This window comes from Protopterus annectens, chromosome 8.part0 (genome assembly GCF_019279795.1).
Source record: "Protopterus annectens isolate FY-2018-M chromosome 8.part0, PAN1.0, whole genome shotgun sequence".
NCBI lineage: Eukaryota > Metazoa > Chordata > Ceratodontiformes > Protopteridae > Protopterus > Protopterus annectens.
In genome coordinates, this window is record NC_056741.1 from 1226419175 (window position 1) to 1226446724 (window position 27550).

General features: G+C 43.3%; 1 protein-coding gene across 2 annotated transcripts in view; it reads right to left on the minus strand.

The window, feature by feature from the left end:
* Window positions 1-27550, minus strand: part of LOC122809322 (RNA-binding protein 10-like) — a 1914178-nt gene that overhangs the window by 383009 nt on the left and 1503619 nt on the right. For both annotated transcript variants that reach the window (XM_044080723.1, XM_044080722.1), the window contains exon 18: window positions 13840-14010. In XM_044080723.1, the coding sequence (XP_043936658.1) occupies window positions 13840-14010 (171 nt within the window). The remainder of the gene's footprint in view (window positions 1-13839; window positions 14011-27550) is intronic.

Below are 27550 nucleotides of genomic sequence, written 5' to 3' on the forward strand. Positions count from 1 at the left end.
ACCATAAATTCATCACTGTAGCTTCCTTGTGGATTTTTGCCAGAAGAATCAAGATGGAAAAAGACATGTAACCAGGGACCCACAGAAACTCCCTTACTGTTACTGAAATGGCTTGTTTGTTTTGCAATTCCTTTAGGTACTGGAAAGAAGGCCCTTTGCTGTACAGGATTCACAACTGCCCCAGGAAGAGGGTCCTAGTACTGGAGGGACAGCTGTGACTTCATGATACTGATGGTTATTCCCATCATTTCTAAGCAACCCAAGGTGATCTGCACAGCTAGCAGAAGCTCTGCAGGGGCTGCGCCTGGATGAAACAGCTGTACAGGCAAAGACAGACTTGGACTCTGACTGATGCCAGACATTTTGTGAAAATTCCAGTAGGAGTTAAACTAAATAGTAAGGCACAAAACTGGTAAAGGGATCCCCCCTCCCAGAAGCACAAGAATCTTGTGTTTCTGAATAGGAATCTGAAGGTACGCATTTTTCAAATCCAGAGCGAGCATCCATGCCACCAGAAAAAATGAGAACAGATACTGAAGAGTCAACATTTTTAATTTTGTTACAAGGAACTTGTTTAATTTTGACAGATATTGTACATATCTTCAAGTATCTTCCTTCCTGTGGACTAGGAAGTAATGGGTGTAGAAGCTTTTCCCACTCTCAACTGGTCCCTTGTAATAAGAGGTCCTGTAAGAAAGGATTCATCAATTTCTCTTGATACTTTGGTGACTGGGGAATAAATGACAATGGGGATGTCCTCTGAACTTATGGGCCATAACTGTTTTTGATGATGTGCAAGACCTACCTGTCCTTGGTTATGGCCTTTCTTTGACAACAGAAGAAATAGCTTCCCCTAAGAAGGAAGAGATGGGGGGTCTTTTCCCCTACGGTTGCTTGTTTCTCTCTCTTTGGAAGAAAGGGGCAGAGCTTGCTAGGGTAATTTCTACTGTGTCTAGGGGTATGACATAAAATCTGTCAAGGAGTTTGTCTCCCTTTATTTTTTTTTCCAAACACACACTCAGCTGGGGGTCTAAAGAAAGACAACTTACCTAAGAAAGCATCAAGGAGCTCTGTTTTATCTAGATTTGAGTGAGCTTGAATCCTCAGCCACGCAAGTCTATGCCTGACTAACACCATGGCAGCTGCCCTGTATGAATCATCTAAAGCACCACGGCCACATTTCAGTGCGAGACAAACACATGCGAGGTGCCAAAGGGAACCAATTAGTACTTAATGCGTTTCTGTGAAACAATGGTGTTAGGCAAGTACCAGGGAGACTGCCTTTATCATATGGTAACAATAAGCCTTAACTGGAAAATCCATAGGCATCTTTGCAAGGAAAATCTCTTGACTCATCAATAGGCCATTCTTTCAGTACATCTGAGGGGAAATATTTGTCATGGTTAATCTGAAGTTGTTCAAAGTCTAACAGTGAACCCCCCCCCCTTAAAGACTATCTTCTGGATAAACTTTCTTCTTCGAGACACTCATATTTTATATGGGTAATAATTTTCTCTCTTCAAATAATTATTTTTCAAAATTAATTTAAAACTTTATTTACTGGAAAAGTCCAACAGATGACATCCCATTACAAGCAGAAGCCATGGGAAACTTGTTCAGAAAAAAAAATGTCATCTGCTTTTACTGTACTTGTGTTTCTATCTACTTTTTTTTTTTTACTTTTGCATCATCTTAAAAGTACTCAATTGTATTTATTACTGCTTGGTGTAACTCATTCTAAGCCTTTTGGTTTAAACACTTGGGCTTCAGACCAGTTGTTTTGCACTGAGAGAGTTTGTGGTCTGCACTGTAGTGGCAAAACAGGTAGGATGATTGAGGGCTCAGTGTCTGTTATTCTAAAAGTGTATTAATTCTGGTTTAAGCACTTGGGCTTTCAGGCCAGTTATTTCACATTAAGAGGGTTCGTGGTCTGCACTCTTTTTTATTTATTTTTATTTTACATTTGTTGACCGGGCTAGTCTAGCTGGACAAATATCCGTTTTCAGTAGAGGCCCAGGGAGAAAAGCTCCAATTACAAGAAGTAAACAATCATTAACAATAAAAAATATTAAGCATAATACAATAAGTACAAAGGTGGACTTATGTATGAATTAACGGAAACAAAAAAAAGCAGAACAATTTTTCAGAAAATAGCTGGTTAACAATAAAATTACAAGGTAAGCAACATTCTGCAGTTAGATACAAAAAAAAAAGATTCAAGATGTGATAACATGGTGGAGGGAAGAAGAGAAAAAAAATGTTAGAGACAATCTCAAAGATAAAACTGTCAACAGTTAAAATAAGTTGTTTAGAGGGACAGTTGGGAAAAGGGGGGAAGTTGGGAGTAGTGGAGAAATAATTTCAGTCAGGATTAGCACAAGGACACAGCCATTGAGTTTTAAGATGTTCTTTGATATGTCTTTTGAAAAGGGATGTAGAGTCTAGGTTTGTTATTTCATGAGGTAGTTGATTCCAGATTTTCCCGACAGAATTTGAAAATAATGAGTCCCCAGCTTTATTCTTTGATTTGGTTAAGGCTACAAGGAGTTTATTAGCCTAGCGTAGTGTGGCTAGGTTTTTATAAGGTGAAATCAGTTTTGTAAGGCTAGGGGTAGCGTCAGGGTAGTAAAGGGTCTTATGAATAATAATTAATCGTTGATAAAGTAAGTGGTTGTTGAGTTCTAACCAATCTAGTTGCTTGAGGTTAAGACAATGGTGGGTTCTAAAAGGGGTAGCAGTAATGAATCTAGTAATACTATTGTAACAGGTAGAAAGTTTGGTGATGTTATTTTTAGACAAGTTTGTATATATAGCAGAGGCATAGAAAAGGGTGGAGATCAGGTGGGTCTGGGCCACTGTTTTTCTAGCAGTTGGGGTAAGAAAGGGTTTAATTCTGTAGAGAGTACCGATTTTTTTGTTAACTGATTTAATGGTGTTGTTGATGTGGTCATCAAAATTAAGATGGTTGTCAATAGTTACACTTAATAGGCGAGTGGTCATATCTGGACTAATACAGGTAGCATTGTTAGAGGAGATAGTGAAGAAAGGTGTTGGTGATTTGTGTGTAGGGGTAAAGAGAAGTTTTGTTTTTTTGGGATTAAAGAGGAGGGAGTGTTCCATAAACCATTTTTCTACATTATGGAAGACTGTTTGGGTGAGGGACTGGAGGGAGGAAACGTTATTAGCAGCACAGATTAGAGTTGAGTCATCAGCATATTGAATGCAGATGGCTTGGAGTATATTCAAATGAAGGTCACTGATAAATAAAGAAAAAAGAAGGGGACCTAGGATTGAGCCTTGTGGAACCCCAATGTTTACTGGGAGTAAGGAGGATAGGTTGTTGTCCCACAGCACTGCTTGTTGCCTATTTTGGAGGTAACTCCTGAACCATTGAAGAGTTTGTGAGCCAAGTGAATAGAGATTTAGTTTGTCAAGAAGTATATTATGGTTAACCATGTCAAAGGCCTTTGACAGGTCTAGGAATAGTGCTGATGAGAAAAGATTGTTGTTCCTATTATTATTTATGGCATCAGAGAAGGAAAGGAGGGCAGTTGTAGTACTGTGGGAAGGTCTAAAACCATGTTGACTATTGGCTAGAAGTTTGTTTTGTAGAAGGTAGTTAAGAATTTGTTTATGTATGCATCTTTCCATAATCTTTGCTAATGGGGAGAGTAAGGCAATAGGGCGAAAATTTGAGAGCTCAATAGAGGAGCCCCCTTTATGTAGAGGTATTATATGAGATATTTTCCATAAGGTGGGGATTTTTCCTTCAGAGATAGTCCTATTAATAAGAATGGATATGGGGTAGTATATAGCTTTTGCAGCGATTTGTAGGTATTCTGATGTCAGTTGGTCAGCGGATGGGGTGCAAGGTTTAAGTTTCTTGAGAAGCTTATAAATAAGGGATGTAGGAACTTGTTGAATGTGAAAGGCATTAGATGAAGTGTTAGAGGTATTAGGTGAGGAGGTAGTAGAAGAGGGTAATGAATTAGCTAGGGTTTGAATGGCTTCTGTAAAATACTTGTTAAAGGCATCTGGGATCAGGGTGGAGTTGTTGAGGTTAAAGCCTGAAGGGGTAGGAGTAGTTGAATGTCCTGGTTTAAGAAGTTTGTTAATACCTGTCCAGAAGTTTTGGGGGGATTGTTGACTAGTTTGCTGAAGGTGAAGATAATATTCCTTTTTATCTGAAAGAGTATCTTTCTTAGTGGCATTTCTTAATTGCTTAAAGAGTAGGTGATCAGATGTACATTTGGTAGTTCTCCATTTAGCCCAAATTTTGTTTCTAAGGAGCATTTTTTGTTTAGTTTGCTTAGTAAGCCACGGGGCTGATCTGGTTCTTATCCTAGTAGAGCGAATGGGAGCATGATAGTCAAGGATTTGTAGAAAGTTGGTATTAAAGTAGGCCACTGCTTCGTTTAGTTCGAGGGTAGTCATTGGAGACCAGTCACATGCTTTCAATTCAGTCAGAAACTTATCAGGGTTAAAGAATTTGTTTGAGCGAGACACCTTACGTTTATGGGTAGTTGGGATATGCGATTTTTGTCTAATAACATATGTGAGCATATGGTCACTAATATTATCGGGAAGAGTTCCTGGAGAGTACTTGTTTGGGTGGTTATTAGTAAGGATCCAGTCAAGAGTTGTTTCTTTTTTTGTGGGTTTATGGATTCTAGTTGGAGTGTTTATTAATTGAGAGAAGCCATAAAGATTTATATGGCTGGTGGGGTGCTGGGATGAACAGGTCAGCCAGTCAATGTTGAAGTCACCAAGTATTATGGTTTCCTGAGGTTGTTGGTTAGAAAGTAAACTAAGTTTTCTAGAATATGAGTATTATTTCCAGGGGGAAGGTACATACAAATTAGATAAATCGATTTGTTGTTGTTGATGTTTAGTTTGATAGATATTTCGGCTTTGGAGTCTAGTGATGGAAGTTCATTATAGAGGGTGATTTGGAGATTAGATTTATAGATAATAGCTACGCCTCCACCTTTCTTCCTTATGCGGTCACATCTAAGTATATTATAGCCAGGAGGGGTGATTTCCTGATCTTGAATAGAGGGTTTTAGCAAAGTTTCAGTAAGGCATAGAATGTCGAATGCATGTAAGTCAAGAAGTGAATGGAGGTGATGAGTTTTGTTATTTAAACTTCTTATATTAAGTTGTGCTATTAGTAGGGAGTTGGCTGTTTTAGTACATGATGATGGTGTCGATGAAGTAATATTATTTAGATTCAAATTATTATTAGTATAGGGACCAGGGTTAGGCTGAATATCTCCATGTAGGAGGAGGTTGTGCTGGGAATTAACATGGAATTTAAGGGATTTTGGTGTGTTGTATAGATTCTTTTTGTTGAAGTAGAATGATATATGAGTTGTTCTGTGGTATTTAGGAAGTAGAAAGTTAGAGGAACAGGTTATGTTACTATGCGTGAGGGTATTGAAAAAAGAGGTTGGTAAAGTTTGTTGGAGGTGAAGGTTTTGTTCATCTAAAGTGATATTTTCAAAGAAGGTACAATAATAGGGTATGGATAGGGAGGCTATAGTAGTGGTAAAGAGTAGGATATATGTGAAATAAGCTTTGAGTATAGGAGACATGATAGTGAGTAAGTGTCAGGTGAATATTGCTTGTAAGAGAATGTGAGTTCAAGAACAAGTAGAAATGAGCCAGCTTACAGAGAAGGGATTCTGAGTGAAAGGAGAAAAGAAGAAGAGAAAAAGGAGAAGAAGGAGATAGGCAGAGGTTATAGTTAACAGTTGGGTACTATAGAATAGGAGTATGAAGTATGGCAAGGCCAGGAAAAAGGAGAGAGTGGAAATAGGGGAGAAAAGAGTTGGAGATAAATAGGTGATGAAAAAGAATGGGAGGCAGTAGTAGAGATAGTGATTGATGGAGATTGGTTGAGAGAAATAGGGGGAGTGTCTAGTGAAGTATAAGTGTAGGACCCCTGGGGTGGGTGGGAATTGGGGGTAGGGAGGGGAGCGTTCCGGGGCCAGAGCAAGTAGAGACAGAGTGAGCAGAGACAATCAGTGAGCAGCAGGATGTAGGGAGAGGTAGCAAAGCAGAATGGGGAGTAGGACAGAGAGGAGAGTGGAACTATAAAGCACTAAACTGTATAGTAGTTAGGAGAAGAGGAGGTACAACCTAGAAATAGAGAGGAAAGTAGAAGTAGGAGAAGTCGGGCTCCTGGGGAAGGGATGTAAAGGAAGCAGAAGGAAAAAGACGTTCAATGAGCGTGTGTGGGAGGAGAGGCTGGACACTGCCCTTCTGAGCTGGGAATTTCTGGTTAAATGCTTATAGCGCATGCATATCTGAACTGCTTCTTACTGAAGTTGGTGCGCCTTGTTTGCTGTGGCATAGACTGGATTCGGGCCTGCTGGATCTAGCTTTGTTTGTGTAACTTGAGCACTAATCCAGGCATTCTCTAAAGTATTCAATTGTATTTATTACTGCTTGGTAGTAACTTGATTACAGTGTAGCTATCATTCTAAGTCTTTTGGATTAAGCACTTGGGCTTCAGACCAGTTGTTTTACATTAGGAAGGTTTGTGGCATGCACTGTGGTGGCAGGACAGGTAGATCTCATCCTTCTAAGTTGGGAACTGCTGATTGAGAGCCCAGTGTCTGTTATTCTTAAAGTGTATTAGTTCTGGTTTAAGCACTTGGGCTTCAGGCCAGTTATTTTACATTAAGAAGGTTTGTGGTCTGCACTCTTGTGGGAGAAGAGGCTGGACTCTGCCCTTCTGAGCTGGGAATTTCTGGTTAAAGGTTTATAGTGCCTGAATATTTGAACTGTATCTTACTGAAATTGGTACACCTTGTTTGCTGTAGCATAGACTGGATCCAGGCCTGCTGAATCTAGCTTTGTTTATATGCTTGTTGTTTCCCTGGAACGCTAATTCCACCTAATACGCGGCTTCTCAGCGCTTCTGTGGATCACTAGTGATATCTGCATTGCTTACTGTACTTATTTCCTTGTTTCACTTGAAAGAAAGTTACTGTTTGTCGTTTTTGCATTTAAGTTACCTGTAACACATTGCACTTAAGTTACCTGGCACTTGCTCACTAAAGCAATTATATAAGTCAGCACTAAAAATTAAAAGCACTACACCCTCACTCCCCAGTGGCCCTGGTTTTCAATTATTAAGGAATTCCCAATATTATTCTAGCATGTCCAAAGGTCAGTTGTCAATCTCCTCTCCGGTCCAGCTGGTGAATCTGGGAATCTTGAGGCAATGTTACAACTGCCTCATGTACACAGACAACCCTCGCCTCCTCCCAACAAATTCCAACACGTGAGAGATGCAACCATATAGCCAAACTGGAGGCTAAGCTCTCTCAACTCAGTACTGGCATAACCAGTCAGGAGGAGAAGGAAACCACAATCACTACAATTCCAGTCTCACACAGACCTACCACAACAGCAAACCAAACACATAATCACACAAAAACATACTCGGAGGCTCTAAATAAAGACCTGCCGAAGCAGCAGAGACCTCCAAAGCAGACACCCAAGCAGCCTCTACCCCAAAACAAAACACGTGCAACACATATCTCACAAAGACTGAAAGTGCAAAAAACCGTTTGGATCAACCCAAGAGTACCAAATAAGACAGTGTGCCAAACAGTCACAGCCCTTAAGACTAAACAACAAACCTGATACACTTGTAATAGGTGACTCCATGGTCAGGCACAGTGACGTCCCGCTCACCAGGCTGAACAAGGAGAGGGTAACGCTGAGCAGCCTGTCGGGTGCTAGGATCCGCCACATAACAAAAGCACTCAGGTCACTCCAAGGCAAGTACAAATATGACTCAGTCATTGTCCATGCTGGTGTGAATGACCTGAGACGTACCTCCCTGGACTACATGAAGAGAGACATAAAGGAGCTCTCTGAGCATGTAGCCCAGGCCGGTATGACACTGACCTTGAGTAGCATCTTACCCTCACCAAGAATGATGCCACAATATGAAGACAAGATGATCAATTTCAACAATTGGCTTAAGTACTGGTGTCATTCAAAGGGGATCCAATGCCTGTCAGCTTGGGATGATATGCTCGACAAGTCACAATGCTTCGCTAGGGACGGCTTGCACCTGTCACCCCTGGGCTTTCAGATATTGGCAAAGGCTCTTGCTACCCCCATAGTGCCTTTTTTAGGCAAGGCTCAAAAGACAAACCCACCTCCATAGGTATTCACAAGGGATAAGAAACTAAGAGTAATGCTACTCAACGCCAGAAGTCTAAACATCAAGATGCACGCACTCGAAACTCTCCTTAGCATGGAGAACATCGATATCTGTGCAGTAACAGAAACCTGGTTCAGGGCTCCCAAGAGCACCCCAGCACTACCAGGTTATACCTCATACCGTGCTTTTCGGCCCCAAAACTTGGACCGAACCACAAAAGGAGGGGGAGTATCGATATTCATCAAAGATACCCACACATCCAGGTTGGTGGCAAAGCACGAAGCATCAGAGACTATCCATGTGCAACTAACAGTGGGTAAAACTGCCTTCCAGTTTATATCCTGCTACAGACCACCCTCCCAAAACCCAGGAACCCCACTCGGCCTTCTTGAGAACACTGGAATATATGAAGGTCTCTCCAAACACCATTATATTGGGCGACTTCAACTACCCAAACATAGACTGGGAGCATTACTCTAGCTCCAACACCCTAGCCCAAAGGTTCCTAGAATTTATAAACTCAAATGCTATGGAACAACTTGTTACCACTCCCACAAGAGGGGAAAACATACAGGACCTGATCATCACCAACATGGGGACTCTATGCTCCAGACCAGAAGTGTATCCCTCACTGGTAAGATCAGACCATAAACTAATCTCACTGGATATTCACATCCCGACCCCACCCCCTGCCCAGAAAACCACAGTGAAAAACTTCTCTAAAGCAAATTTCACACTCCTCAAAACTAAGGTGGAATCCTTCAAAGCACCCGGCCTGTGGAAAATCTGCCCAGACCGCAGAATCCTTTATAAACGCATTCTATGAACACCTTCAGGAATGCATGGATGATCGATCCCAAATAAAACCAAGACCCAATCCTCCAAAGGCAGACGTCCTGTCTGGTGGACCCCAGCCATAAACAAACTATACAATAGAAGGAGGAAGCTACTAAATGATAGAGCAAAATCCCAAAAAGGGAAGGCATCACTGATCAGTATTAGCAAAAAACTACGGGCACACACAAAATTGTCTAAGGCCAGCTTCGAGAAAAATTGCACAGGACACTAAGGATAATCACAAGGCTTTCTTTAGTTATGTTAGGAACCTGGGTGGTAATTCCCAGACATGCTCAGAATTAGTCCAAAATGACAAAAAATACACTGAACCCACAGACATTGCCAACATCCTAGCTGACAGGTTCAGTGCAAACTTCTCTCCCCCCCTCCCCACCAAAAGGGCAAATATCTATCCCAGCAGAGTGCTGCCCCCCTGAAATCTCAGATGCTCAGGTAAGAGACGCCCTCTCCAAAGCAAAAAACACAGCATCAATGGGACCAGATGGTGTCCCGGGCTGCGTCCTACATGAACTCCAAGAACAGCTAAACCCAAACATAAAACTACTGCTCAATCTCAGCCTTACTACAGGATATGTGACCAAAGAGTGGTGTACAGCAACAGTGGTCCCTCTCCATAAAGGTGGTGCCTCAACTGATCCTGGAAACTATCGCCCCATAAGCCTGACTAGCTTGGTCTGCAAAGCTATGGAAAGGATCATCATGGACCTCATAAATAAAGATATTGGGGACCTACAAACACTGGATCCTACCCAGTTCGGCTTTAAGGGCAGATCCTGCCTCTTAAACCTGGTTGATTTCTTTGAAACAGTCACCAAGGCCATTGACGAGGGGAAGGTGGTCCACACAGCCTACCTGGACCTCGCAAAAGCCTTCGATACAATACCACACTCGGGCATTATAGATAAGCTCACCAGCTTAAATATAAACCCCTATGTCACTAGATGGACTGCAAACTGGCTCAAGGACAGAACCCACATGGTTACAATTGCTGGAGCCATGTCAGACTCCAAACCAGTTACAAGTGGTGTCCCACAACGCTCAGTCCTGGGACCTCTCTTGTTCGGTATATATTTCTCGGAGGTACAGGCCAACACGGAAGGACTGTGGCTGACCAAGTTCGCAGATGACTGCAAACTGGGCGCCATAATCGACTCTCCAGCCGACACAAGCATCCTCCAAAAGTGCCTCATAGAAACAGACAACTGGTGCGAGAGCCATGGCCTCAAGCTAAATGCCAAAAAGTGTATAGTCATCCCCTTTGGCAAAAACAAAGTGCCCACAAATTACCACATAGGTGGTAATCCATTAAGTACAGAAGTAATTAGGGACCTGGGGACCCAAGTTGATAGCAATCTCTCATTTGACAACCACGTGGCCAAAGTGGTTAGAAAAACATTTTATATAGCCCACCTAATCATTAAGGGATTCACATCTAGATCAGGGGAGGTCATCGTGCCTCTTTACTCATCCCTCATCAGGCCCATAATTGAGTACAATGCCCCTTTTGGGATGTACCTTACCACCTGCAGCAACTAGAAAGACCCCAAAAGTACCTCATCAAGAGGATCAAAGGGCTCAAACAGATGCCATATGCTGCCCGGTTAAAGAAACTCCAGCTCTACTCAGTGGCATACTGCCTGTTCAGAGGCGATCTGTGTCCGACGTATAAAGCCATGTCCAACCCGGAATTAATGGACATGCTGCACCTCAGAAAATCCAAATCCCATCGAGCTACGCGCTCGAGAGACTTGAACCTCAGCACTGAAATAAATAGGACATGCTGGAGGGACAGATTCATAACCCAGAGGCTCCCTTCACTCTGGAATAAAATCCCAGTCCAGGTTAGGCAGAGTCCCTCATTGACTCTCTTCAAGAGGAATCTTGATGAGTGGATGGGAGATCGTAGGTTTACCCCAGGTATCACTTCTGTGTCACTGTTAGACAGAGGCACAGTATACTAACCTCGAAAAAGGGCATAGCAAAATAAATTTAAAATGGGTGGCGAAAGCCAAACACATTCTGGCTAGGCTTATAAATGCCCTAGGGCAGATAGCCTAGTATGAACCTATGAAAAAGTTCCACAATGACAAAGTTCAATGGTAACATAATACAGTTAAAGTTTTTATAAAACCCAAAACAGAACATATTAACCAAGTTAAAATTCAAATTTGGTTACGTAGTACAAACCTATACAAACACAGTGCAAATATTTGGACAGATAAGATGAAAAAGAACACTGTCAATAGTTAAAAGTATTCACAAGTGGTAGTTCACAGAGATGAAATTAAACATACTGTGTGCACACACTGAACAGAGGACTAGATATCACCTAGGCGAAATTATATTTGTTCTTTACTTAAGAAATAAATCAAATGTATTTGCTGAGAAGGAATTCATAAGAATTATGGTGGTGGTGGAAGGAGGGAGGGAATATAGTTTAGCCTGGGGAACTGCAGAAGCACAGACCAGTCTTAATTAGGTACTCTTTCTAGTTTCTTGAAGTTGGAGTGGTTAGAGGTAATCTTATATTTTGCTTAGTGTCTCCACAACCATCAAGCTTCCCCTTTAAGTGCCTGCTCGATGTAGCCCATTTGTTCCACCAAGAGGCAAGATATCTATGACATACATGCTTTCAAAAGGCAACAACCAAAACCAAGTGTGTTTGGAAATGTCACTAATCTAAGGTTGGGGTCTCTCAAGTTCTAACTACCACTATGCTCATCCAGCAGTCTGCTAGGGTGCTAATGGGCAATGTCTGAAAGTGATGCCGCAGTTCTGCCTTCCCCCTTCTTGAAGCTAGATCTCCAGTGGAATTCTTGGTTTGCAATGGGCATTCTATAACTGGAGTCAGCACCCTGGGATCCAAAGCACCCATGCCACACACCTTGCCTTTCCTCAAAGGTAGGCAAGCCAGCACAGCCACATCACTCCTTCCTTTCCCTATGTCAGCTCCATCATGGACCCAAACCACTATTCAAACTCAGGCCGCCTAGTCACAGACAGGGCTTTAGCCCACAATGCCAATGACAGAATCCTTGAACTTACTGCAATGATTCCATACTCAACACTAGCCATGGTCTAAGCAAAGTAAACACACTGTATAGAAATCTTCAGGTAGTATGACAAGCATAGTTAAGATACAAGATCATAGGTGAAAACTAGACCCTTCAGCATTTTATACCTAGCCAATAAGCAGGAAATAATCAAAACCTGTACCTTTTGCCTCTGAGGTGAAGACTGTAACCATTACACCAAAGCCACCTGTCAAGAAAACCTAACTAATGTTAAAAGCTTTCTGCCCTTTGCATAGTAGAGGATGGCTTCCATCCATCAACCACTGGGTTATAGGCCCAGCACACTACTACTGCACCACTCTGCTGTCTCTCTTACGAACATATTTTGCCACCAGAAAACCTCTGTATGTAGTAAAGGAGGAACCAATAACTGCAAACAATAAGAAAGAAGGAATAAAACTCTCAAGGATAACCATGACAACTGTGTCAGAAATTCATTAGAACTCAACATGGAGATGTGTTACTCCAGAATCGAAAAGACAAGAAAACATGAAACCGCTCAAGAAACAAGAACTTGAAGCCAACCCTTTTGTCAATATTCAGAAGTACTGGTAGTACAGTGGTGAGGAGTAGTACTGCTGGTATAGTGATAAGCATAGCTATTTTCCAAACAATGGACCCACATTAGATTTCCAGCCACTGTAAGAGGTCTGTACGTATTTACCTGGGCTGTGCCTACAATAGTATATTGTAATTTTTGTACTATCCCAAGTAAACAAACAAATAAAAATCTAGCAGGCACAATACCTGCACTGGTTCCTCCCAAGAAAAATGTCATTATTTATAATTCTTTTCTCTGAAAACAGAGAGAGAGAAAATCCAGTCATCATACTTTACAGGCTACACAGACCCTCTTTCCAAAGAGGATCATCAATGTTAAAAATGCCCTAACTGAAAAACAACCATACCAGAGACTACATTTAAGATAGGAACAATGGCCACCTTAGCTGCTCAGAAAAAAACAATGACTATGCAAGCTGATTACTACAGCTCTACAGCTTAATCAGCAGCTTAGCTGCCAAAGACGAAGAAAAGTGGAGGTGGGAATGGAGTGGAGTAGCTACACACAGCTCGTACACCTTGGGGAGGGAGTCATACTGTCCAAGGAGGTGTGACACTGATCTGCACCTGCAGTAGCTGCACACTGCACCAAAGTGAGAATTACTCACAGCAGGGGATATTAGGGCAAAGTACTAAATACCAATAACCACTGCTGACTACTGATGACTGCACCAATCTTGGCTCCCAACTCTCATGTACAGAGGAACAAACAGGCCTGTTGCTGTTCACACAACCCCTTGTGAAATAAATGGGTTTCACATAGTCAAGTAGGGCACAATGAGAAGTGGGGCTCGATGGTCAGGGTACAAAACTGACAAAAATGGAGACAATGTGGCATACTTATGTGATAAAGGCTGAACTGAAACACAATCAATGGACTGATTGCTAGACAGCATGCATTAACCTTATTAGCAGAAAGTATTAGGCAAACAGCCTGAAAAGTGGTACGCTGTTTCAAAAAAATTCTAGCCACATCCAAGAACTCAATTTAAGCTATCCTAACACAATTTTCTTTAAACTGCATTACTTTTTCCCAGTAAAACCACCTTAAGTTACTTATTTACATTAACCAACTTTTCTAGCATCTTTTAGAAAAATATTCTTAATGGAATAGAACCAATATGAACTACTTAGTGAAAATTAGTGATCTTCACAATTTACCTGCTGTGCTGTTTTTGTTTTCGGTTTATCCTTTTCTTTTTTTTCTTTGCCCTCCTTAGAGCTGGATGAACCATCTTTATGCTGTTCAGTGTTCTGTGTAGGGGCAGGGATATATGTACTCTTCTCACCATCCCAATAAAGGTACTGCTGGGCAAGGGCATTGTAGAAATACTAACAAACAGAAAAATCAAGCATTACAATTAACATTAAAAACAGAATGACTACAGAAAGTACAACTAAAGAAAAAGATTCCAGCTTCTTTATCTTTTCTGCCAAGTCTGGTACATCTCTCAGTAGCTAAATGAAAACAGACTTGTGTAAGAAAAACATGCCTGCATCAATATAATCCATTAATCAGATCAGAAAAAATAAGCAAATATGAAGGTTTAATCTTCAGAGCCAATGGTTTTATATACGAAAATACAGAACGAAACCAATAAGATTAATTTGACTTGAAAAAATTGGACTGTGCAAAATAAACTAAGTACTAACTCCCTAAAGGAATAATGAAAGGCATGCATCAACCAGAACGTCATATTTGTTTAGTCTCTGTCCATAACAGAAGAAAGTGCAGTTTTGTACCTACCATAAATGTAGACAGAGTGTAAACACTGCTGCAGTCATTACACTTGGGTTATCCTGCCATCAGGCGGTTCCCCAGTCGGCCCGAGTTCCAAAGTCTTGGTCCGGCGTGGGTTGCTGTCGCCTCCTCCAGGACGTCAGTGCGACAGGGGTATACAAGATGCAGCCGATGCAATTTTCTTCAGTTTTTCTTGCCTCAGATGTCAGGTGCCCCCAAATAGGTAGGCAATTCAAACTGCTAGTAAAAAATACCTTAGAAAAGCAAACAACAACTTTCAGTTACCAGCAAATACTCCCCATAGGTAGTGAAGGGTAGAAGACATAGGGTAACCTGGACTGCAGCAGTGTTTACACTCGAACATCTACATTTATGGTAGGTACAAAACTGTACTATGTTCATTGTGTTACACTGCTGCAGTCATTACACTTGGGTGGAATCCCAAAGCTGAGGTTGGGTGGCTGGTTCTATAAGGCATTAGGGGTGGCTATAATGCCCTGCAGCACAGCACTGGTGAAGCCAGGTCTGGATTTAGAGTATAAAGGCAAATGGTAATGCTTGGTGAAGGTATGCACAGAACTCCATGTTGCTGCTTCCAAAATATCCTTGGTAGGTACTCCTCTGAGGTAGGCAGTTGAAGTGGCTGTTGCCCTGGTGGAGTGAGATCTATGCTAGGTACAGGTTTCCCATGGTGTGTACAGCAGAAAAGTATACAATGTCCTATCCATTTTGAAATAGTCTGTTTTCAAATGGCCTTTCCCTGTGCTCCTGCAGCATTTGCTACCAGTAACTGCTCAGATTTTCTGAAAGCTTTGGTTTTGTCAAAGTAGAAGCGTAATTGCCTGTGAATGCCCAAAGAATGCAGTAGTCTCTCCCCTTTATTCTGTGGTTTTGGATACAAAGTTGGCAAGTGAATAGTTTGGTTTAGAGCCACACTTGATACCACCTTTGGCATAAACGTAGGGTTAGTTCTTAAAGACACCCTGTCTTGGTGGAAAATGAGGAAAGGTTCCACTGCCATTAGTGCCTGTAATTCTGAAACTCTTCGTGCTGATGTTATTGCCAGTAGCAGAGCAGTTTTCCAAGAGATATATTTTAATTCTGCTGTGTTAGCTGGCTCAAAAGGAGGTAAAGTTAATTTTTCCAAAACAAAGTTGAGGTCCCAAGTTGGAGTAGGTGTCTTAGCAAAGGATTAGAGGAAATTGGTGGATCCGTGTTGTAATGAGCAGAAATGGCAGAGGCGTGGATCTTGATGGATGAGAAGGAGAGGCCCTTGTCCAGCATATCAGTTAAATATTGTAGCATCTGAGGAATGTTTGGGACAAGAAGATCAAGGCTGTGAGCCTGGTTCCAGGCACAGAATCTCTTCCACTTATCCGAATAGGCTTTCCTGGTACTAGGCCTTCTGGCCTCCAGAATGACATCTATAACAGCTTTGGAGAGAGGCATTGCTTGCTTTACTAAGGAATTTTCCATGCAGCTAGGTTTAAGGTCTTTAGCTGGCTGTGAAATATGTGATTGTTGTGCTGAGTCAGCAGATGTGGGATTTGAGGCAAAATCCAGGGTGGTGCTTGTGCTAAGTTCTTTAAGATTGGGTACCAGTGCTGGTGTGGCCAGTCTGGTGCAATCAGGATCATCTTTGGCTCTTCTTGCCTGGCTTTTATGAGTACCTTTGGAAGGAGAGGTAGAGGAGGAAAAGTGTATACTTGTAGGTTTTTCCAGCTGAATGAGAGGGCATCCACTTTCCATGCTTGTGGATGGTAACTCCTTGTACAGAATTTCTATAGCTGGCAATTCATTGGGGATGCAAACAGATCTATGTCCGGGATCCACCATTTCTGTGTTATCATTCTGAATATTTGTGGATTCAATTCCCATTCGTGGGGATCCATGATGTTTCTGCTTAAGACGTCTGCCAGCATGTTTTTCTCTCCTGGCAGGAACTGTGCTTGCAGATGAACTTGGTAGTCTAGGCTGTGTTCCACAAGGTCATGGCTTGTCTGCAGAGGGGGTAGGACTGTGTGCCCCCTTGCTTGTTTATGTACCACATAACTGTGGTGTTGTCTGTGTCTAGTAATAGTTGTCCTGGATGCAGCAGGTCCTTGAAAGCTATAAGGGCATTTTGTACAGCTAGCATCTCTTTTTGATTGAAGTGAAGATGCCTTTGTTCTGCGGGCCACTCGCCCTGAATACATTTTCCTGCCATGTGTGCTCCACAGGCGTAATCCGATGCATCTGTTGTCAGTGTCTGCCTGGCTGTGGGTTGAGTGAAAGGCTGTCCCTTGAAGTGACAAGCTTGAGCCTACCATCGAAACTCCTGTTGAAGGCAAGGGATTAGTGGTGTAACTGTTTCCAAACTTTGACAGTGTTGAAACCATACACTCTTTAGGTACCATTGTAGTTTCCTCATATGCAGTCTGGCATATGGAATTAGTAGTATGCAAGATGCCATGTAACCCAAGGCCTGCAGAATTTTTCTTGCAGGGAGTTGGGACTTTGTTGCCATCAATTGAAAGTATTGAGTCAGTTGTCCTTGCTTGTATGGCATGAGATAAGCCATCTGGGCCGTTGCGTTCAAGCTGGCACCCAGGAATATTCTCTCTTGTGAGGGCACTAGTTTTGATTTCTTTTCGTTTACTGTGTACCTCAGGCAACTTAATATCTTTTTTACGAACGCCAGATGCTTTAGAAGCATGTCCTTGCTCTCTGCTTGAATCAGGCAGTCATGTCCAGGTACGGATAAATTTGAATTCCTTTCTGTCTGCAAAATGCAATTACTGGTGCCAGGCATTTTGTGAAGACCCTGGGCGCAGTAGATAAGCCAAAGAGCAGTGCAGAGAATTGATAGTGCATTGAACCGGCTATGAATCTGAGGTATCTTGTGCAGTTTTGTCTGATAGGGACATGCAGGTATGCCTCCTTGAGGTCTAAGGTCACGAGCCAAGCTTTCTTGCCCAGCATGGGAAGAAGCTGCTATAGTGTCAACATTTTGAATTTCGGAACATCCAGGTAAGTGTTTAGAGAAGAAAGATCCAGAATGGGCCTCCAGGCTTTGTCCTTTCTGGGAACCAGAAAGAGTCTTGAGTAAAATCCTTGTCCTTGCTCCTGTAGTGGTACCTTTTGAATAGGTCTCATGTCCATGACTGCTGTAATTTGCTTTTAAGCCTCTGCCCATTGATTTGGTGGCAGATCTGGCATTCCTTTTAACCTTGGCAGAGTGTGAAAGTGGAACCTGTAACCCTGAGATACAATGTTGAGAACCCATTTGTCTTTGGTGATCCAATGCCAATGATAGAAAAGTGTCAGTTTTCCTCCTAAGGGGGCTGCAAAGAGAGAGCTGTTTGGCAGCTGTAGTGGGAAGCCACTGAGGCTGCTTTTTATATGGTTGGGGCCTGTCTTCCCCTTCTTTCTGGCCTGGTGCACCCCATTGTCGAGGCCTGTAAGGGCCTTCTGGTTGACCGCTACCTCCTGGATGTCAGTATCTGCCCCTTTGAGGTCTGTCTGCAACTGGAAAGGACCAATTCTTTGTTGGCCAATTTCTGCTAAATCGTGGAGGCTGAACCTGTAAGAAATCCTTCACCGTTTGCATAGATTTTGCCTTATCCTCCATCTTCTTTAATACCTCTTCTGCTTTAACTCCAAATAACACATCCCGCTGCTAAGGTGCATCCAATAATTTTGCTTCAACATGATCTGGTAACGTATGTTCTTTTAACCAAGCATGCCTTCTTATGATAGAGCCTGTAACTGCTGCTCTACAGGAGGCCTCTAAAGAATCAAAACCACATTGCAAAGTAAGTTTTCCCACTTGTTCAGCTGCATGCAATAAATCATGCATTTCTTTAAAATTAGGAGGATCTGAATCTGGAAGCATTTTTTGTTTCAACTGAGACATCAAAAATTGCTGATATTTTAGCATGTGAAACTGGCAATTTAAGGCTCCCATTGCTAAAGTTGTACTTTACTTCCCCATCTGTCTAATGCTCTGGAATCACTGTCAGAGGGAACTGGGTTTTTTGCTGATGAGGCCTTGATCCCTTTGGGTCCCTGAGAAATAGTTTCAGGGTCAGCAACAGGGCTTTTATACAGAAATTTGTGAGAGTCAGGGACTCCATAATATCTGTCCGGTTTAACTGGGGCTGGAGGTAAGGAGTTTGGGTTTAAGCTGGATTCAGTATACACATCATTAACAATATCTAACACTGGCGGAATAGAAAGGGGTCTGTGTTGAGGTAATAAAAGCAAGTCTCTGAGCCTTTTCTTGGATTCTGAGTAATCCTGGCCTTCCCAATGGAAATGCTCCCTCATGGTATGTACGGTTTCCCCAAAGGAGTAGTCCTCAGGCGGAGAGGCTGATGGAATTGATTCCTCAGCATCAGAATCCTCATAAGGGGGTAAAGAATATCCTAGGTCTGAGGATGAATCTGAAGAAATGGACACCTGGTCGGATGAGTCATAGTCTGCATCCTGTCTGGGCCTTTTATCAGGAGGCGGATGGGACCCCCTGAACAGGGTGATAAGGTCTTCGGCCATTTTGAGCATTTCTTAGGCATGGAGGCCTGTCCTGGAAAATGTTGTATTTGTTTCTTTGTTTTTAAGGGAGGCTTAGACTTAGAGGGTTTAATGCTTAAATGAGCAGGTCTGAAAACACCCTCTGTAGCTGTGGATTGCTCAGCTACTTCGGTTCCCTCTGAAGGGTTAGTTTCGGTAGGCTGAAAAACTGTAGCATCCGAAGGCCCAGCCAGCTCCAAGTGGGAGTCGGAGGCGGCCTGTGGTTCTGCAGAAGCGGTCGTCAGGGGTTGCGAAAGCACCTCACTGAAAACCGGAGAACCAGCGACCGGCCTAGAAGAGGCCTCGTCGTCAGTTTTGGGCCTCGGATGCCTGTCCTTGTCTTTGCGCTTTTTATGCATTCCAGTCGTCAGAAGTTCCGACGGCATGGTGTAGTTGAATTTTCTGCCAAAATAATGTCGGGCAAAATCAAACCGAATTTTAATAGTGCACTTGTTAAACCTAGCACAAAACCGACAACCAGTGACGTCGTGGTCTGGGCCTAGGCATGGGATACAATAGGAATGGAAATCCTTAAGAGGTACTTGCTTCCCACAAGAAATAGAGTTATTAACTTTTACTGACATCGGTCTGAAGCAAGAAAAAGTTCCCCTAAAGCGGTACTTAGCTTTGTAGATGACTTCGGTTCTGGATTCAGAATGAAAATCTCAGGAGTCGGCCGACCGGCACTTGCGAACTGCTTTTGCTTCGGGCACCGCGCGGCAAGAAAGACTGAAGAAAATGGCGTTGGCTGCATCTTATATACCCCTGTCGCACTGACGTCAGGGAGGAGGTGACAGCAACTGACACTGTATCAAGACTTTGGAACTCAGGCCGACTGGGGAACCACCTGACGGCAGGATAACCCAAGTCTAATGACTGCAGCAGTGTAACACGATGAACATCTGGTAACTCAGGCAACCCTCTTTTCAGCAGTGGATCTCCTTCAATATTCCACAATCCCTTGCTCTGAGGAGATATTTCAGACAGATGAAGAATAGCGAACCATAATCCTAACACTATCCAGAGTGCACATGCACACAGAGTATTAACTATGAAGGACTCCTGAGGGAAAGACCTACGTACGGGCCCTAGAAATACCCCCCATTTGGGGGGGGGGGTTATCCAGTCTCCAGACAGAGACAAGACAAGTCTGTTCTATTAAGTAAATAACCTGGATATCTAATTTGGTCCTGTAACTGCACTGTAACAGGATGACAGAATCCCTAAATGACCCTGGGCAGTGTACCCCAGCTTTTAAGAATGGTGTCTTCAAAGGAGGCCTGAGGCCTTGAGTGCATGTTCAAACTATAACGTTTTGTGAATGTATGTAAAGCTGACCATGTAAGCAGCTGCTGCAGTACCTTCCAAAAGTACATTTCAAGAAAGATTTCAAGAAAGGTGGTTGAAGTAGCCTGGGCCCTGGAAGAAAGCACTCTGCCTAGTAATTTCTTCTTTCTGAGTAGTAGCAATATGTAATTAACAACATAACCACTTAGAGATTTTAACTTTGGACAAGTTTTGGCCTTTAACAGAGGAAAAGGAAATAAAAGTACAGTTGTGTAAAATCTTACCATAGCAGTAGAAAGTCCTTTTCACTGTTGGAGTATTCATCACACGTGGGATCTCCTGCCAAGCAAGTATACCAAAGCCTTTACATTCTCCCAGTGTCATACATCAGGTGTATGCGCTCCGGGCAGGCAAAGGGCATAAAGGTTACGTACGCACGCTTAATACTCAAAACTGAGGTGCTCTAGGAGAATTAGAGGAACTCCAGTATAAATCATATGTACATTCAGGGGGAAAGAAGGGAAGAAATAGGGCAAGAAAGGCAAAGACTCCTCAGCCAGAAAGACAAAAGGGGGCAGGAGGGAGGGACTGACTGCTGCAACACTGAAGAGAAAGGACATCCACTGTTATAGCAACATCATACAAAATTGGAGTACGACCCTTATCAGTGTTGAAGTATTGATCACATGAGGAAGGATTACCAAATCTACTGAAAAGGATGGCAGTAGGAAGGTACAGATGAACCCCCCCACAAACCCAAGAAAGGTAACCCTGGCAAACCCTGCCCATGCTCTAGAAATAACATCTAAGTTATTAAAAGTGTGGACAGAGGACCAAGTAGCAGCTTCCAGTATGGATCTAGTATCCAGGCCCTTAAAGAAATCTCCAGAAGAAGCTACTATCGTAGAATGAGCTTGAAATGAAGCAGAAAGCGTTTATCATGAAAGAACAAAATGAAATGGTCTTGGAAATCGAGGTGGAAAGTATTTGCTTAGAAACTGCTAAACGCAATGTCCCTGTAGTAAAGGAAACAAAAAGCTGCTCAGATCTGCACACAGCCTTCGTCTTATCCAAATATCTGAGCTGTCTATGTAAATCGAAGGCGTGAAGAACCTTCTCACTAGCAGACTGAAGAAGGAAAAAAGGAAGGGAGCTGGAAAAACTGACCTACAGCAGCAGAAAGACCAAAGGGCACAACAGAGAATTGAAAATGAGGAAGAAAAAGGGAAACGTAAAAACTTCTTGAAGAGGGTGAATGATAATATCAAGATAGGTGCCCTTTAGGACTAGGGAGACCAAAAATGCCTGTGGGAGCAAGAGAAGGTACAGTCTGGAGGGAAAGCATCCAGAAAGAAGGAATCTTTAAAAATGTGTTGAGAAAAGAGATGCCTAGGATAAGTCTCCATGACCCCTCTTTTGAGAGCCAGAACCATCTTGAAGTAAAACCCTGCCCTCACTGGGATTGTGGAATGGGTTGGATGGTTCCCTGATCCAACAGATCCTGCAGGATCATAGAAAAGTGAGGAAGTTGAGAAAGACCGGTGAAGGGGAGGGGGATGGGATTCCATATCATAATAACTGACAGATTATGGATAGTACCCCAAGAGTTTGAAGTAATCTGTTGCCAGCCAAGGAAAGCCAAATAGACAAGGGAAACTGGCTGAGGGGAGCAGGAGGAAGAGAAAATGTCAGATGAAGGCAAATTTGTCCTAAAACGGGGCTTCTGAGTCTTAGAAATCTTGCTGGATTTAAAAGAAAACATAAGCTTAGGAATCCTTTTCTCTTTAGAAGGCTGACAAGGTTGCCTACAAACAAAGTCAAACTTAGGATAGTTTCTCTGAAATTTGGAGGCAGGAAAAACAAAAACTTGTTTAAGGTAATGCAATACTACCTTTATCTTGAAGAATCTTAAACAAGTCAGCAGCAGCAATACCAGAATGACTTTGGTTGCCCAAAGAGGCCTCTAGGACACTGACAGTAATGTCATCAGTTAAGATCATGAAGTGAAACCAAGACTACCTCCTCATAATCCTCATAACTGAACCTGAAGCAACAGCTCTATAAGATGCACCATCTGCATCATAATTACATCTGATAGAGTGAAGGCCACTTGTGAAGCGGAGCTCAACAAGGAAAGGGCAGCAGTCTTGCTTTCAGAGTCAAGGAACGTCCGACAAGACCCCCCCCCTCAAGTTGAGAGAAAAAGGCCAGATCACACCTGGTCACATGGGTTTGATAATTTAAGGCCCTGAAGGCCAAGTACAGAGTAGTATAAGTATAAACTTTCCCCATAACCTTTCCATAACCAGACTGTCTATCAGAAAGAAGAAGTTTGGAAGAGGATTAAAGCTTGGACGACTTGCTAGCAGAGAGAGACCACAGAAGGGTCTGAAGGACACTGGTAAAGGCAAAAATGCCTCAGGCATATTACAAAAAGTGATCAGGCTTTTTGGAAGTCAGGGATTGAGAATCATTTGCCGAAGTAGTAACTGTAAATCTATCCAACAAAGCATCCAAAACAAGGCTAAGGGCAAAGGTATAGGAGGATTCCATCTGTAACAGCTCATAATACCTCTTGAATCCCACTTAAAATGCTCCATCATTTGAATCACAGTGTTCCTAAAGGATAACTCCTCAAAGGGAGGATCAGGACTCAAGGAATCATCTGTCTCTGACCCAAAGTCCAAAGGTGAAGTGATTTTGTGAGGCATGGGCCAAGGATTCAACTCCTCATCAAAGGAATCTGCTTCCATACTCCTGGCTGGAGTACAAAAAGTACAGTTGTGTACACTTACCATAAATGTAGATGTTTGAGTGTATTCAGAGTTGCAGTCATCAGACTTGGGATATCTGCCTGCAGGTAGCCCTCAGTCGGCCCGAATACCAGAGACTTAGTATTTCTGCGTCAGACGCTGTCGCTCCAGGACTGAAGTCAGGTCGTCAGGGGTATAAAAACAGGCAGCCGACGCCATTACATCAGTTTTTCTTGCCCCAAATGTCAGATGCCCCCCAAATAGGGAGCTGAGTTATGGTGGGGAAACAACCACCAGTAAAAAGTAAATTCCAATACCACTACTCCAGAAGGGATAAGTAATCGTCATAGAGAGGAGAGAAAAAAAAACAGGGGGCTGGAGGGAGGGAAACCAGGACTGCAACAGTGAATACACTCAAACATCTACATTTAAGGTAAGTGTACACAACTGTACTATGTTCTTCGTGTTTCACTGTTGCAGTCATCACACTTGAGTGGATTCCTAAAGCTGAAGGGTGGAGGCAGTCAAGAAGAGTTAGGGCTGGCTAGTATGCCTTGCAGGACTGCTGTAGCAAAACCTGCCCTGGATTTGGAAAAGATAGGCAGGTGGTAATGTTTGGTGAAGGTGTGTACAGAACTCCAGGTAGCAGCTTCAAGGATATCCCTGGTAGGGACTCCCCTGAGAACTGCTGCAGAGGTAGATGTTGCCCTAGGGGAATATATTCTGATCTCCTGAGGGGCTGGTTTCCCATGGTGCTTGTAGCAGAAATGGATGCAGTGTGTTATCCATTTGGAAATAGTTTGTTTTGAAATGGCCTTGCCCTCTGCCCCTGTTGCAAAGCTAGTTTGTTTTGAAATGGCTTTGCCCTCTGTCCTTGTTGCAAAGCTGACTATTAACTGGTCAGTTTTTCTGAAGAGCTTAGTCCTATCAAGACAGAATCTGAGCTGCCTGTGCACATCCAAGGAGTGCAGGATCCTTTCCCCTTTATTTTGTGGATTAGGGAAAAAAGTTGGCAAATGGATGGATTGGTTGAGAGTCACAGTGGACACCACATTAGGCATAAAGGAAGGGTAAGTCCAGAACTAAACTCTGTCGAGCATGGAAAATAATGAAGGGTTCCATCAGCCATCAGTGCTTGTAGCTCAGACACTCTTCTAGCTGAAGTGATGGCTAGAAGCAAGGCTGTTTTCCAAGAGAGGAATTTTAACTCTGCTGACGCAGCAGGTTCAAAGGGGGGAAGTGTGAGCTTTTCCAGTACAAAGTTAAGGTCCCAAGCAGGGGTGGGTGCTCTCCTTGGTGGCTTTAAGTTGTTTGCCCCTCTCAGGAACTGTTTGATAAGCGGGTGTGGGAAGAGAGGTGGCTCAGTGTTGTAATTAAGAGAAATGGCTGAGGCATGTATCTTAATGGAGAAGATCTGCTAAGTAATTCAGGATTAGAGGCAGGGAGGGCAGTGTTGTGTCCTCTCCTTCAGAGTGAATCTATGAGCAGAACCTTTTCCACTTATCACAGGATTTTCTTGTACTGGGTCTTTTGAATGTAAGAATGACGTCCAGCACCTGTTTGCTTAGGGTTGCTGGGGGAGAATTCAAGGAATAAGCCAGGCTGCAAGATTTAGGGTTTGCAGTTGTGGATGCAAAATCTGTCCCTCTTGCCGAGAGAGCAGGGTTGGATTCTGGTGTAGGTGCCAGGGTAGTACCGGTGTCAGGCTGCACAGGAGTGGGTACCAAGCAGCCAGTCCAGGGCAATCAGAATTGTCCTTGGTCTGTCCTGTCTTAAGTTGAGTAATACTTTTGAAAGAAGAGACAGAGGGGGGAAAGGCATAGATTGAGAGATTTACGCATTGAAAAGATAGGATATCCACTTTCCAGACCTTGCTGTGAGAATTCCTGGTGCAGAATTTGCTGAGCTGGTGGCTATAGGGGGAGGCAAAGAGATCCACCTCTGGGGTCCCCCACTTCTGAATCAGAAGGGTGAAGGTGCTGGGCTCCAATTGCCACTCGTGGGTCTAGGAGATTTCTGCTTAAGTCATCTGCCAGTGAGTTTTGTTTGCCTGGCAGGAATTGAGCTTGCAGATGGACTTGAATGCCCAAGGCCGTGTTCCACAGGGGCATGGCTAACCTGCAGAGTGGGTTTCCCCCTGCTTGTTGATGTACCACATAACTGTGGTGGTGTCTGTTTTTATTAGCAGTTGTCCTGGAAAGAATAGGGATCTGAAAGCTGTCAGGGCATTCTGTACAGCTAGCATCTCTTTTTGGTTGATGTGCAGATGAATTTTACTTGGGCTCCAGTGGTCCTGAACACATTTGCCGCCCATGTGTGCCCCCAGGCATAGTATGATGTGTCTGTGGTTAGGGCCTGGGTGGCGTGGGGTTGAGTAAATGGCAGTCCCTTGTTGTGGCTGCATGCTTCTGCCCACCAAAGGAATTCTGTCCTTAGACAGGGTATGATCGGAATGACTGCTTCCAGGTCCCGAGAATGTTGGCACCAAAGAATTTTTTAGTACCATTGAAGTTTCCTCATATGCAGTCTTGCATATGGAATTAGTACACATAGGGATCTGAAATTAAGAGTAATGCTACTCAACGCCAGAAGTATAAACCTCAAGATGTACGCACTTGAAACTCTCCTTAGCATGGAGAACATCGATATCTGTGCAGTAACAGAAACCTGGTTCAAGGCTCCCGAGAGCACCCCAGCACTACTAGGTTATACCTCATACCATGCTTTTCGGCCCCAAAACTTGGACCAAACCACAAAAGGAGGGGGAGTATCAATATTCGTCAAAGATACCCACACCTCCAGGTTGGTGGCACAGCACGAAGCATCAGAGACTATCCATGTGCAACTAACAGTGGGTAAAACTGCCTTCCAGTTTATAGCCTGCTACAGACCACCCTCCCAAACCCAGGAACCCCACTCGGCCTTTCTGAGAACACTGGAAAATATGAAAGTCTCTCCAAACACCATTATATTGGGCGACTTCAACTACCCAAACATAGACTGGGAGGCATTACTCTAGCTCCAACACCCTAGCCCAAAGGTTCCTAGAATTTATAAACTCAAATGCTATGGAACAACTTGTTACCACTCCCACAAGAGGGGAAAACATACTGGACCTGATCATCACCAACATGGGGACTCTCTGCTCCAGAACAGAAGTGTATCCCTCACTGGTAAGATCAGACCATAAACTAATCTCACTGGATATTCACATCCCGACTCCACCCCCTGCCCTGAAAACCACAGTGAAAAACTTCTCTAAAGCAAATTTCACACTCCTCAAAACCGAGGTGGAATCCTTCAAAGCCCCCGGGCCTGTGGAAAATACGGCCCAGACCGCAGGATCCTTTATAAACGCATTCTATGAACACCTTCAGGAATGCATGGATCATGCAATCCCAAATAAAACCAAGACCCAATCCTCCAAAGGCAGACGTCCTGTCTGGTGGACCCCAGCCATAAACAAACTATACAATAGAAGGAGGAAGCTACTACATGATAGAGCAAAATCCCAAAAAGGGAAGGCATCTCTGATCAGTATTAGCAAAAACCTACGGGCACTCATAAAATCGTCAAAGGCCAGCTTCAAGAGAAAAATTGCACAGGACACTAAAGGATAATCACAAGGCTTTCTTTAGTTATGTTAGGAACCTGGCTGGGAATTCCAAGATATGCTCAGAATTAGTCCAAAATGACAAAAAATACACCGAACCCACAGACATTGCCAACATCCTAGCTGACAGGTTCAGCGCAACCCCACCACCAAAAGGGCAAATATCTATCCCAGCAGAGTGCTGCCTCCCTGACATCTCAGATGCTCGGGTAAGAGCTGCCCTCTCCAAAGCAAAAAACACAGCATCAATGGGACCAGACGGTGTCCCGGGCTGCGTCCTACATGCACTCCAAGAAGAGCTAAACCCAAACATAAAACTACTGTTCAATCTCAGCCTTACTAGAGGATATGTACCCAAAAAGTGGCGTACAGCAACAGTGGTCCCTCTCCACAATGGTGGTGCCTCAACGGATCCTGGAAACTATCGCCCCATAAGCCTGACTAGCCTGGTCTGCAAAGCTATGGAAAGGATCATCATGGACCTCATAAATAAAGATATTGGGGACCTACAAACACTGGATCCTAGCCAGTTCGGCTTTGTTAAGGGCAGATCCTGCCTCTTAAACCTGGTTGATTTCTTTGAAACAGTCAAAGCCATTGACGAGGGGAAGGTGGTCCACACAGCCTACTTGGACCTCGCAAAAGCCTTCGATACAATACCCCACTCGGGCATTATAGATAAGCTCACCAGCTTAAATATAAACCCCTATATCACTAGATGGGTTGCAAACTGGCTCAAGGACAGAACCCACATGGTTAGAATTGCTGGAGCCATGTCAGACTCCAAACCAGTTACAAGTGGCGTCCCACAAGGCTCAGTCTTGGAACCTCTCTTGTTCGGTATATATTTCTCGGAGGTACAGGCCAACACGGAAGGACTGTGGCTGACCAAGTTCACAGATGACTGCAAACTGGGCGCCATAATTG